Source organism: Stomoxys calcitrans, chromosome 2 (genome assembly GCF_963082655.1).
Source record: "Stomoxys calcitrans chromosome 2, idStoCalc2.1, whole genome shotgun sequence".
NCBI lineage: Eukaryota > Metazoa > Arthropoda > Insecta > Diptera > Muscidae > Stomoxys > Stomoxys calcitrans.
In genome coordinates this window covers 102,266,893-102,279,299 of record NC_081553.1, presented here as the reverse complement: position 1 = coordinate 102,279,299, position 12,407 = coordinate 102,266,893, and the positions used below count along the sequence as shown (strand labels likewise).

Sequence of the window (12,407 nt, the reverse complement as noted above, 5' to 3'; positions counted from 1 at the left end):
GCCTAACATAAAGCACTCTGTCAAATTTTTGCGCAATCGGATTATATATGCGGATTTTATGGGTCCAAGACCTTAAATCGAGAGATCGGTATATATGGCAGCTATATCCAAATCTAAACCGATCTGAGCCATCTTCAAGAAGGATTCGAGGAGTCTAACACAACTCACTGTCCCCAATTTTAGTGAAATCGGACAAAAAATGATCCTTTTATGGGCCCAAGACATTAAATCGATAGATCGGACAATACGGCAGCTATATCCAAATCTGGGCCGATCTGAGCCATCTTCAATAAGGATATAGAGTGGTCTAACACAACTTACTTTCCCAAATTTCAGCGAGATCAGACAAAAATGCGCTTTTATGGGCCCAAGACGTTAAATCGAAAGATCGGACTATACGGCAGTTACATCCAAATCTGGACCGAAATGGGTCCATATTAAAAAACTCACTGTCCCAAATCGAACTCACTGTCCGAAATCGAACAAAAAATGAGCCTTTTATGAGCCGAGGACTTTAAATCGAGAGATCGGTCCATATGACAGCTATATCCAAATCTGGACCAATCTGGGCTTTACTGAAGAAGGATGTCGGGTGGCCTAACACAACTCACTGTCTCAAATTTCAGTAAAATCGGAAAATAAATGTGGCTTTTATGGGCCTTAAATCAGCGGATCGGTTTATATGGTATATCAAGATATAGTCCAATACTCGTATAGCCCATCTTCGGACTTAACCTGCCTATGAACAAAAAAGGATCTGTGCAAATTTTCAGCGCAGTATCTCTATTTTTAAAGACTGTAGCGTAATTTCAACATACACAGATAGACGGACTGACGGACATGGCACCATCCTTCGGTGGTGGGCCCGAAATGCCGAGATGAATGTTTTGAATGTTCTATTTATTAATAGGTGACCACCATACGTATCCTTAAATTTGGAGCGATTTCAACCCATATGCAAAGCAGACAATGTAATATTACTTCATAGGGTTAAGAGTCCGAATCAACTATGCAGAATGAACAAAAGGATCTTGAAGATGGCGTACGACTGGCGTCTGAACATTAACCCAGAGCAGACTGAACTCTGTCTGATTGCGAGAAAGGCGAAAGTGAGCCAAATTAAGGCGGCACGTTTCCTCCACAGAACGATTTCCATAGCCGACAAGTTCTAATATTTATGAGTGATCCTTGATAGGAAACTGAAGTGGAAGTGTCACATCCAGTAGCTCTGCAGAAGAATAATTAGACCATTACAAACTTACGCCTCCGAGTTCAGTAGATGGCGACCGAGAAGAAGTGCAACGTAAGCAAATTAAAACAGCCGCAAGAACATAAGTGGAGCGATGAGAAGCACGCCCACTAGGGCACTGGAAACACTTCTAGATGTCCGACTCATAGACACAGATATAAGGTATGAAACAGCCACTGCGACTAGAAGATTGAAGATGGGAGCAGGTCATACCATAGCGGAATAATCGAGTAGACGATAGAAGATCTGGATGGATTGGAAGAGCTTTCTGATCGGATACATGAGATATCACTAGAGGTGGAGTGCCAGACACTGTTACCAGCACCACAGTCTTGGATTATGGTAAACATATGGATCAAAGCTAGAGAACAGAACATAAACTGAGTTCCGCTTCTGACTTCCTCATCGTAACGCGGTCCTGCAGGTGGAAATCCCTGAGACCACGGAATGTGGTCTAACGGTCCTAACACGAGGAGGTCGAGTGTGATTATCTTTACGAATAGTAAAGATAAGGGCTTTAACAACCAGCACGGAACGTAATTTGGAGATAAATGTCTTCTCTGAGGATGGCACGGTATCCTTTGTAATGAGGGACAGTCTAATGTCCATAGTGTCATGGGACGTATCATATTCCGCACCATATTTTAATCTAACCTATTATAGAATAAAGGTGGATAGTTCACGGAATGCGTGAGGTGGTGTAGTGCTAACGCGAGGACGTCGAGTGTGAACATCTTTACGGACAGTAAAATTGCCATAAGGGCAATAACAACCAGGACGGTAAGGTCACAAACAGTCTTTTAGTGTAAGAAGGAGATCAACACCTTCTCTGAGTAGGCAAAATGCGCATCGTTTGGGTGCCGGGCCATAACGGAGTAAGGGGAAATGAAAGGGCAGACGATTTGGCGGTGAAGGCCAGGGGACTGCCGTCAATAAACTTGGTAAACCCTAAACCTTTCGGGTCGATGCAGCCCGAGTTCAGGGCGTAAGCGATGAATGCGCATGCAAACCTGTTCCACAGCGAAACGGTCGGTAGAACGTCGAAAATCCTATGGGGGGATCCAGATCGTGAGAAGAAGAGGCTATTACTGACAGGAAGTAAGAATGAGGTCAGTATAGTTATTGTATCATGACGGGACACATAGGACTACGAGCTCACATATGTAAAATCGGTGCGGCAAGTGATAGCATGTGTAGGACACGCGGGGAAGATGATAAGATGTTGGAGTATTTTCTTTGTCATTGCCCGGCTTTCGCGTCTAACAGATACCGGCACTTAGGTGGGAACACTATACCAGACATAAACCACCATAGGGGAGTGGCATGGAAAACACTTAAGGATTTTGTAAGTAGCACGGAATTCCTAACTTAGTTTTCTTTTTTTTTGTATATAGAGCGCTCAACAGCCGATTACTGGCTTAGGTGTATGTCCATAGTGGCATGGGGTAGATTAATACCTGCACTCTCCTTTCAACCTAACCTAACCTAAGGTGGACAGAAACTGTAACGACGTCGCAAGAGGAAACTCCTTGTGATTACTAGGAAGGCTTGTCTGTATCAGCGGATATGAACATTCTGATTAAGATTTTGAATGGATGATTTAAGATTTTGAATGGAGCGGACGTGTTTTCATTCGCTCTTCGAACAAAAATATCCGTATCTCGGATTTGGTACCTATTACGAACAAATTTTAAGCCTTTCAAGAGTAGGCTCAAAATGAACTCCAAAGACCTAGCAGCCGTGGTAATGGTGTGTTGTTGTTGTTGTAGCCACATTTGCATGTGTCAAACTCACATAGGTGAGCAAGCTCATCGCCGAGGGAACATGATGACCAAGGGTTATTTAAAGGCGCCAATAACTCGCCTTGTCGTATCGAGGCACTCAGTATTTTAGGCACTCAGTATTTTAGCAAGACCCGGTGGCTCTCACTCTCTCACTGAGACTCTCCACTCGATACCGCTGATTGTCCGCGTGGTAATGGTGTGTTGTTGTTATTGTAGCCACATTTGCATGTGTCAAACTCACATAGGTGAGCAAGCTCGTCGCCGCGGGAGGCCAATGGCCATGAAGGCCAATGGTTACTTAAAGGCGCCAATAACTCGAGTTGTCGTATCGAGTATCATAGGCACTCAGTATTTCAACAAGAGCCAGTGGCTCTCACTCTCTCACTGAGACTCTCCACTCGATTCCGCTGATTGTCCGCGATTGCAGTTGCAGCTACTCCGTATGGAGCATTCCACTATCCGGTAGTTCCCAGCTTAGTTTCTCGTGATAACGAAGAACACCACACTGATTGGAGCTCAAAGTTCCAGCCTGTGTCATGCTCATAGCTATCTCGTGCCGGGTATGGTAATGGTGTCAGACCGTTGCATGTTGTCCTCCCATCCTATACGTGTGGGTGCCTTGGCACCTGTACTCGAGAGTAATGCTTCAAACGCACAACTAGTCGTCAGACTAATTAATGGGGAAGAGACGGATAAACCAGAAGGATGCACAGTTCGTCGCCAGCCTTTAAGTAAAGGTGGTGTTTCCGACTCGGATTCAGACAGCGACAGTGTTAGTGAAACAGTCATCGCAGCCGAATCGAGAGATGAGGACAGCGGGATGACGGTAGAAGTGAAGACCGAAAATGCAATCCGGGGCACGACGAAAGAGACAGAGGGTATACATCGGCAGTGCAATCGGGCGAAAGTGCAGGATGCTGGAAGGGATAGAGAACTGACATTCAAAGCACTTCTACGGAAGCTGGGAAGAGAATTAGATCTGCCGAAGAGCATAATACCGATAAATTGCTGAAAAAGAGCTCCCCGCTTTCTAGTAACTCAGGGAAGATCAAGCCAGCCCTCCCGCAATGGAGACTTCAGACAGTGTCCTGGGGAGAGAGAAAAAGTCGGAACAGCAACGGAGGAAGCACGCGCGGCCCCTGAGTCTTCATGGAGGACTGTGACTTCCAAAAGATGGTCGTTGGAAAAGGTATATCAATGCAGTCTAACGAACAAGGAGCCGACGATGAGACCATCACCTACTCCCAAGAAACCCATTCACAGAAGATTTGGAAGCAGGACCACGCCCTGGCAGAATTCTTGAATACTAACGACCTAACAACGCTTAATATTGGTAACACCGCTACCATTGTTAATAGGATTAGGAAGGAGGTCTTTGATGTGACAATATGTTCGGAAAATCTAATCGATGAGGTTCAGGATTAAAGGGGTCTCCATGGAGCATCGCTACATTAGGTTTAGAATAGCACGGTCAGTGCGGAATCCGATAATCTTCCATAATAAGTTGCAAACCAACTGCCAAAATTCGGAAGACTACTCAGAAGAAGGGTTGGGGAAGATAATTTAGATTGCCCAAGCATAAAAGACATTGACGACAATTTCAACAGGATAACGACTGCAGTAGTGACGTCTTTCGAAGATAGTTGTCCTCGTCGAGAAAGGAAATCAGCCCAAGAAAAACCCTGGATAACCGGGAAGATTCGCAATATTGGGAAAGAGGTCCGTAGACTTTATAACAGAGCACGTCGTAAAAAAGTTTATTGAGATGTGTATTACACACGGCTCAAGGAAAACAATAAGACTGTCAGAGCAGCGTCTCCTGGAAGCTTTTCTGCGAACAAGTCGATAGCGATAATGACGCCGCCAAGATGAAAAAGTTTCTCTCGAGAAAGTTTCTCCCATTCAATAAGATTAGACCTCGATCTACACAGATGGCTCCAAGATTGAGTCAGGGACTGGATTGGGGGTCTACTCTGATGCACTCAATATCAGAATGTCTTTGAGACTGCCGGACGAGTGTACGGTCTTTCAGGCAGAGGTCTGCGCCATTGTATGGCGGCGCTCAAGGCCTTGGGGTCGAGATGCGTGGTGGATTGTTTGAAATCCCTGGATGCTGACATGGTTTCCTGGGCATGAGGGAATTCCAGGAAATGAGAGAGTGGACGAGTCCACTAGTTGGTCTTGCCTATGTGGCATTTGTCAAGCTACTAAACACAGTAAATGGGATGGCCAGGGCGGCGTCGATGGTGAGGTGGAACTCAGTGGATGGTTGCCGGACTGCGAAGGCGCTATGGCCAGTCATCGACCAGAGTAGGACGAGGGAGTTGCTGGCGTTCGACAAGAGGTCGATGAGTACCTTGACAGGGGTCATAACCGGACACTGTGCCATAGGTCGCATGGCGGAGCGCATGGGGATATCGCAGAATGATTCTGTAGGAGTTGCCTCGATAAGGAGGAGACTATTTCGTCATTATATTCGTAACACATCGAAGTATTGATCTGAGACCCAACAAAGAAAATATATCTTGATTGTCTTGACATCCTTAGTCGAATTAGCCATGTCCTTCCGTCCGCCTGTTTGTCAAAAGCACGCTAACTACCGAAGAAGTAAAGCTAGGTGCTTGAAATTTTGCATAAATACTTCTTTTTAGGGCAGGTCGTTTAGGATTGTAAATGAGCCAAATCAGTCCATGTTTTGGTATAGCTGCCATAAAGACCGATCTCGAATCTTGACTTCTTGAACCTTTGGAGGACGCAATTCATATCCGATTTGACTGAAATTTTGCAACAAGTATTTTGTTTTGAATTTCAAAAATTCTTCCAATTATGGTCGAAATCGGTTTATTACCTGATATTGTTCCCAAATAAACCGATCTTGGATCCTGACTTCTTGAGCAGCCAGAAGCCGCAATTATTATCCGATTTGGCTGATATTTTGCATGAAATGTGTTGATTTGACCATCAACAACTGTGAATTACAAGCTGTGTCTAATAGACTGGGTCAGCAGAGGAACTCCTCAAGGAGGTTTACCGTCTCCTCTACTTTGTAATATAGCCATTAGCAATATATTATTGTCTCTGGAAGAAAAATGTGTAAAAGTGGTCCCGTATTCTGATGACGTGGTAATTACGGTTAGGGGAAAGTTTCCCAGCACTCTAAGAGATATGGTTAGGTTATGTTAGTTCGAAAGAGGCTGCAGAAATAAATCTGTCCCATGCCACTATGGACATACACCTAAGCCAGTAATCGGCTTGTTGTGCGCTCTACTCTAAGAGATATACTTTAGGAAGCTCTACGTACAACAGCGAAGTGGGCTACCAAAAGTGTTCTGGGTATAAATCCGTGCAAGACAGAAGTAGTTCTATTTAGCAGGAGATACAAGTTGCCTTCAGTGGAACCTGTCTCCTGGATGTTTTGCTGGGCAGGAAATTAAACTTCAAATCCAACATTTTAGAAAAGGCAAGAAAGTCAACTCTTGCCCTATACACCTGCAAGAGAGCCATTGGCAAAATTTGGACCGCGTGTCATGCATTGGGTATATAATGCAGTTGTTAGACCTCTAATGCTATATGGTATTGTGGTCTGGTGGACGGCGCTTCAAAAGTCCACCTACTTCTCAATACCTAACCGGATCCCAAGGATGGCTTGTTTGTGCATCACAGCCGCACTGAGCGCGACACCATCTGATGCACTGAATTTAATGCTAAATCCCAGCCTCTGGACAGTGTGCAATTTGGGTAGCAGCGACCACTGCCGTGAGGTTAAGGGAGCTTTCTCATTGGTCATGAGGCGGCTACGGACACTGTGTTATCCTTGATGCACTATCCGATGTTCCAGGCAGTGTGGATTACACCCTACCTGAGCCGTTTTTTGATAAAAACACTATTGCTGATAGAACCGATTGGAACTACGATATCCCTGGTAACAAAAGTTACAAAGACTTCTTTACGGATGGCTCCAAATTAAACGACCAGGTGGGCTTTGGGGTGTACTCCAAAGATCTAGAACTGGTCATATCGAAAAGGTTACCCGAACTCTGCAGAGCGAATCAAGCGGAGATCCTTGCAATTAAGGAAGTAGGGGAATGGACAAGATATAAGGACAGCGATCAATCAAAACAATTGGCATAAATACCTTCTCAGAAAGCCAGTCAGCCATTAAAACCCTGGAAAACGTATTTCTGAACACAAAAACCGCCCTTGACTACCGCAGATCTCTCAACGAGATGGCCGAACAGATAAAAATGCACTTGTTCTGGGTGCCGGACCACAGAGATATCCCAGGGAAATGTAAAGCGGACGAGCTTGGGAGACTAGTAACTACCCTACACATTCCTATACTGGAATTTGTAGGCATGCCTCCAGCGACATGGTAGCTAAGTTTTCAGAACCAGGCCCGAAGGACAACGAATGATAGATGGTCACAAAGAGGAGGCTGTGAGCATTCCAAAACTATGTGGCCTAATCTAGACTTGAAGAAGCCTAATGCTTTGCTGTCATTGGCCAGAACAGACGTCGCAGTCATTGTGACCGTCATGACAGGTCACTGTCTAATCGGAAAACATGCTGACAGACTGAAGGCTGCCCACAACGACTATTGCAGAAGCTGTGAGGACATCGAAAAAGAAGAGACTATAGAACACCTTCTGTGTGTGTGTGTCCCGCACTAGCAGTTAGAATGAGTTCCACTTTAGGTTCTCATTTCTTTGAGAACCTGTCTGATTTAACGGATGTAAACATTCGCAAGTTATTGGGCTTTTTGAAGCGATCTGGAGGGTTCAACGGTTGGAACTAGAAGGCATCTTCCTTCTTCTGTTCCTGTGGTATCACATTAGATGAACACGATTAAGTGAGTCTAATGGCAGACTGACAATTAAACCTAACCTATGGTCCAAATCGGTTCATAACCTGATATAGCTCCCATATAAACCGATTTTGGATGTTGACTTCTTGAGCGGATAGAGGGCGCAATTATTATCCGATATGGCTGAAATTTTGCACGAAGTATTTTGTTCTTACTTCTAACAACTGTGCCAAGTATGGTTAAAAACGGTTCATAACCTGATATATCTCCCACATAATCCGATCTCGGACCTTTAGTTCGTGAGCCTCTAGAGCGCGCAATTATTATCCGATTTGGCTTAAATTTAGCATGAAGTGTTTTGGTTTGACCTTCAACAACTGTGCTAAGTATGGTTCAAATCGGTTCATAACCTGATATAGCTTCTATATAAACCGATTTTGTATCTTGACTTCTTGAGCCGCTAGAGGGCGCAGTTATTATCCGATTCGGCTGAAATTTTGCACAACGCCTTCTTATATGGCCTTTAAAATACCGGAATCGGTGCATATCCTGATATATCTTCCATATAAACATAACTCCCAATTTTATATCTGGAGCCACTATAGGGCGTAATTCTTATCCGATTTGGCTGAAATTTTGAGCAATTAATTCCACTTTGGTCTCCAAAAGCCAAACCAAGTATGGTCCCATTCGGTTCATAGCTTGGTATAGCTGAAATAGCATAGCAATTTTTATCCATTATCCTTTGTTTGTCTATAAAGAGATATCGGCCAAAGAACTAGACATATGCGATTCATAGTGGAGGGTGTATAAAATTCGACCCCACCAAACTTAGTACACTTTTAATTGTTTCAAATGGAATAGTTACTCACAAATGTCGCCAGCATTGCAATTGCAAATTTGCCAATGAACATTCCATTAAGGGACTGGGGCAAACTTCTCACAAATCAATGAGTGCTGTCCGATTCAATAAGAGACCTCCTTTTTATAGCCGAGTCCGAACGGCGTGACACAGAGCGACACCTCTTTAGGAGAACATTTTACACGGCAAAGTATCTCACAAATGTCGCCAGCATTAGGAGAGGATAACCACCGTTGAAAAGTTTTCTGATGTTCCTGCGAGGACTTGACCAGGCGTTCAGAGTCATAGGCAGACATGCCAACCTCTGCTCTACGGTGGCCTCCATGTCGCCAGCATTAGGAGGGAATAACCACCGCTGAACATTTTTTTCTGATGTTCTCTCCAGGGTTAGGCGTTCAGCGTCTTAGGCAGCCATGCTAATCTCTGCGCTACGATGATCTCGGTTTAAAAGATCGCTATTTTGGATAATCCCCACCAACCTACATTAATAGAAAGTATTTGTGTAATATTTCAAGCCCCTAATTTTACTCCAATATATGGTAGATGGCAAAAAAATTAAAAAAAAGTCTGCCCTTTTCGAACGAACATGAAAATTGGAGTGAGAAGAGCTAAAAGGATATCGTGTAAAAATTTTACAATGACCATTTTTGGACAATGAAAAGGTCTCTATCTTAAATGTTAGAATTATATCAACGTTAGTCGCATCCCACACTTGATATTTGAAGCTATTTATTAGAACATACATTATTGGCCTTTAGGCAAATTAAAATACTCACCCAATTGGTCTATTTCGACCCAATGTGCTATGTTGTTTGATGACAATGAATATTGTATTCAGTTTTAATGGTTGTGCAACTTCCTGTTTCCTGCGTCCTGGTTTTTCTTTTTTGGTAATGGAATGTTGTATTTGTGTGTGTGTGTGTGTGTGTTAGTAATTTTATTCGCTTCAGCGTTGTACCTGCAAACTCTCCGTTAATTGCCTTTTGTTTTGTTACATTTCATTTTGTCATAAAAGCACATAAAACAATTAATGTGTATTTCAAGCTAGACACGCGATATTCTATTTTATCATACACTCACGCGCGGACACATAAATATAGGGCAACATATAAATCACTGGGAAGTAAAATGCAAGTTTCTTGTAGATATCAAGACCGAGCAAACGAGCGCCGTAGTCAGGAGGTCAATTATAGAACGAAACTTATTTTTAAATTCGAGTAAATATTTTGGGGAAATTGCTGTAAATGCTGTCGTTGTTGTGAATCTTATTATTTATTTGGCTATGTTTCGCGTTTTGGTTGATATTGTGATTGTCCTTCGTTTTCCTTGTGTTATATCTTAATAAATTAAATATTAATAATTGTGTGTACCGAAATGCCGAACTATATACTCTTTACTCGGTGTTTCTTGTATGTGTGTTTCTTTTTAACTTTGTACTCGATTTCTTCCGCGTTTGTCTAGACCCACCGTGTGTTTATAGTTGACAAAAATGATTGCTGAATATTTTCTTTTACTCTGTATGAAATATGGCAAAGCAGATATGGGTTGGGAGATTGACACCATACCCACTTATGAGAATATAGATTTGTTTTTGTATGCTTGCCGGCACGTTATAGTCATGCGCACTGAGCAATGTTTTGTATACGAGGGTGTATCTTACAGTTGTTGGTATCAGCAGTATATAAACATCTGATAAATGACAATTAGTGCCAAACGTATTGTAATGGAGATTAATAATTTATCGTTAGCAATACGTTGCATATTAGTTAAGGTTAAACGTAACAGTATATATTTTGAAGGCTAACACCTTTTTAACACTTCCCGTTTTTTAACAAAATGCAATAAGTTTTGTACACCAGTTGGTAGTGTATCACGTAGGGGCAGAGCTTGTTGTGGTTATATCTCAAACATAATAAATTATTTAAAACTTACATGTTCCTATTTTTGTGACGTATATGTGTGGGCAATAAAGTATGCATTATAATTTAAGCAAATGGCCTCGCAAGGCAAATTGCACGAGTCGATTTGTGCGTGTGTGGCCCTCTAAACAACCATATGATTAACTAGGGCATTAATCTATTGATCGATATAAAATTAATCGATTTTGTTTGAAATCGAAAATATTTGATCGATATTCTCAACGTTTGGACTAAAGGATTGTATCGTTCGTAGCTGTTTTTCATTGTTTTTGTTTATTGTTTATTTGTTAAATTAATACAAAATGTACCGAAATCGTAAATTTGGAAAAGCCGCTAGAACAAAGAGTACGGATTCAAATGATGGTAAAAGGCCTCTTAATACTATCAACGAAAATTCAACTATCAAAATTCCGGTAGGTAAATTTGTATGTTGCCGCGTACCTTGTGAAATTCGATTTCACAGTATACACTTAAAAATTTGCGCACCAAGTTTTCCATTCACAGAAGCGGGCTGCAATATTTTTTTGTTTGATGTTCCCATAAGAATTCGCCTTAGGTTTTCGTGGCAATCTGCAATCAAACTCACTGATTGGTCTTTTTGTCGGAGTTTTGGTTGTTTTTGTTGTTGCAGTACCCCAATTTGCTTGTGCTAGTAGCGATCTTCGCAGAGCTACTATAGGTGATCAATCTCATGAACAGTTCCAAGGCAGCCTGTTGTACGTACCGGATTGACCCGATGATTTCCTTCATCGGCAAGGGCTGCCGCCTCAGTGTACAACACACTGCTACAACAACAACAAAAATCTAATGATACCCATTGGTTATTTAAAGACTCCCATAACTCGCTTTGCTATATCGAGCATCACAGGCACTCAGTACTTAAACCAGAGCCGGAGCCTCCCGAATTCTCGCTAAGACTCCACTCGATACCGCTGATTGTCCTTAATTCAGTTGCTGCAGTATAGGGCATTCCGCTAACCGCAATCTGTGGACGCGCCCGGTAGCTTCCAACTAAGCTTCTCGTGCTAACGATTAACACCACTCAAATCGGAGCTCAAAGCTCCAGCGTATCCCGTTCCGAGGGTAGTTTTTGTCTTCGCCTTCTGCGTTTACCATCAGATTTATTATCTAATGACTTTCAGCCGGGGCTTGTTTATATTGCTTTAGCCACCTATTTATACCTACCTAACTATTTATCGTCAAGCTCCATACTTCAACAAGCTGTTCCGGTCGATAGAACCGATTGCGCGGGCCATTGATTATTTAAGGGCGTCCATAGCATACCTTCCTACATCGAGTGTCACAGCCACTCAGTATTTAAGGAAGAGCCGTTACCGCCCGGTCTCTCACTGGGACTCTCCACTCGATACCGCTGTTGTTCGCGACTCATTTGCAACTCTATTATCCGCAACCTGTGGACGGTAATGAAGACGAACTGCTAAATCAGCGTGTCGCCTCCAGACTTAAATAGTTCAACTGGCAACCCTGCTTGTTGTTGTTCTTCATACGGGTCACTGCTATTTAGACCCAATCTAACTAAGCAGTCTAAGTTCTATACCATAATCAGAAGTTGGTTATGTGCATCCTCGTCGCCACAACTATCGAATACCAGCGTAATCACATGACAGCCGGTTGTATGTACCGGATTGAACCGATGGAGTCCTTCATCGGAAAGGACTGCCGCCTCAGTGTACAACATACTGCTACAACAACAACCAGCAACAATAAAAAAAATTCTCTTCATATCCTAAGCCACTTCTCGTTTGACTTTTGGCTGTGTATGTTGTCT

At 42.9% G+C, this 12,407-nt stretch overlaps 2 protein-coding genes across 3 annotated transcripts in view; one reads left to right on the top strand and one right to left on the bottom strand.

The window, feature by feature from the left end:
• The window catches only part of LOC106082959 (uncharacterized), a 39,265-nt gene extending 28,977 nt beyond the window's left edge, over positions 1 to 10,288 (bottom strand). Inside the window, exon 1 of one of the 2 annotated variants that reach the window (XM_013245728.2) lies at positions 9,476 to 10,288. The gene's annotated coding sequence lies outside the window, so the exon portion shown is untranslated. The remainder of the gene's footprint in view (positions 1 to 9,475) is intronic. The other variant, XM_013245729.2, reaches the window with a different exon arrangement.
• Positions 10,289 to 10,918: 630 nt separating this feature from the next.
• LOC106082973 (Fanconi anemia group D2 protein homolog) overlaps positions 10,919 to 12,407 on the top strand; it is a 27,983-nt gene continuing 26,494 nt past the window's right edge. The window contains exon 1 of the mRNA XM_013245744.2: positions 10,919 to 11,031. Within this exon, the coding sequence (XP_013101198.2) occupies positions 10,921 to 11,031 (111 nt within the window). The 5' untranslated portion in view covers positions 10,919 to 10,920. The remainder of the gene's footprint in view (positions 11,032 to 12,407) is intronic.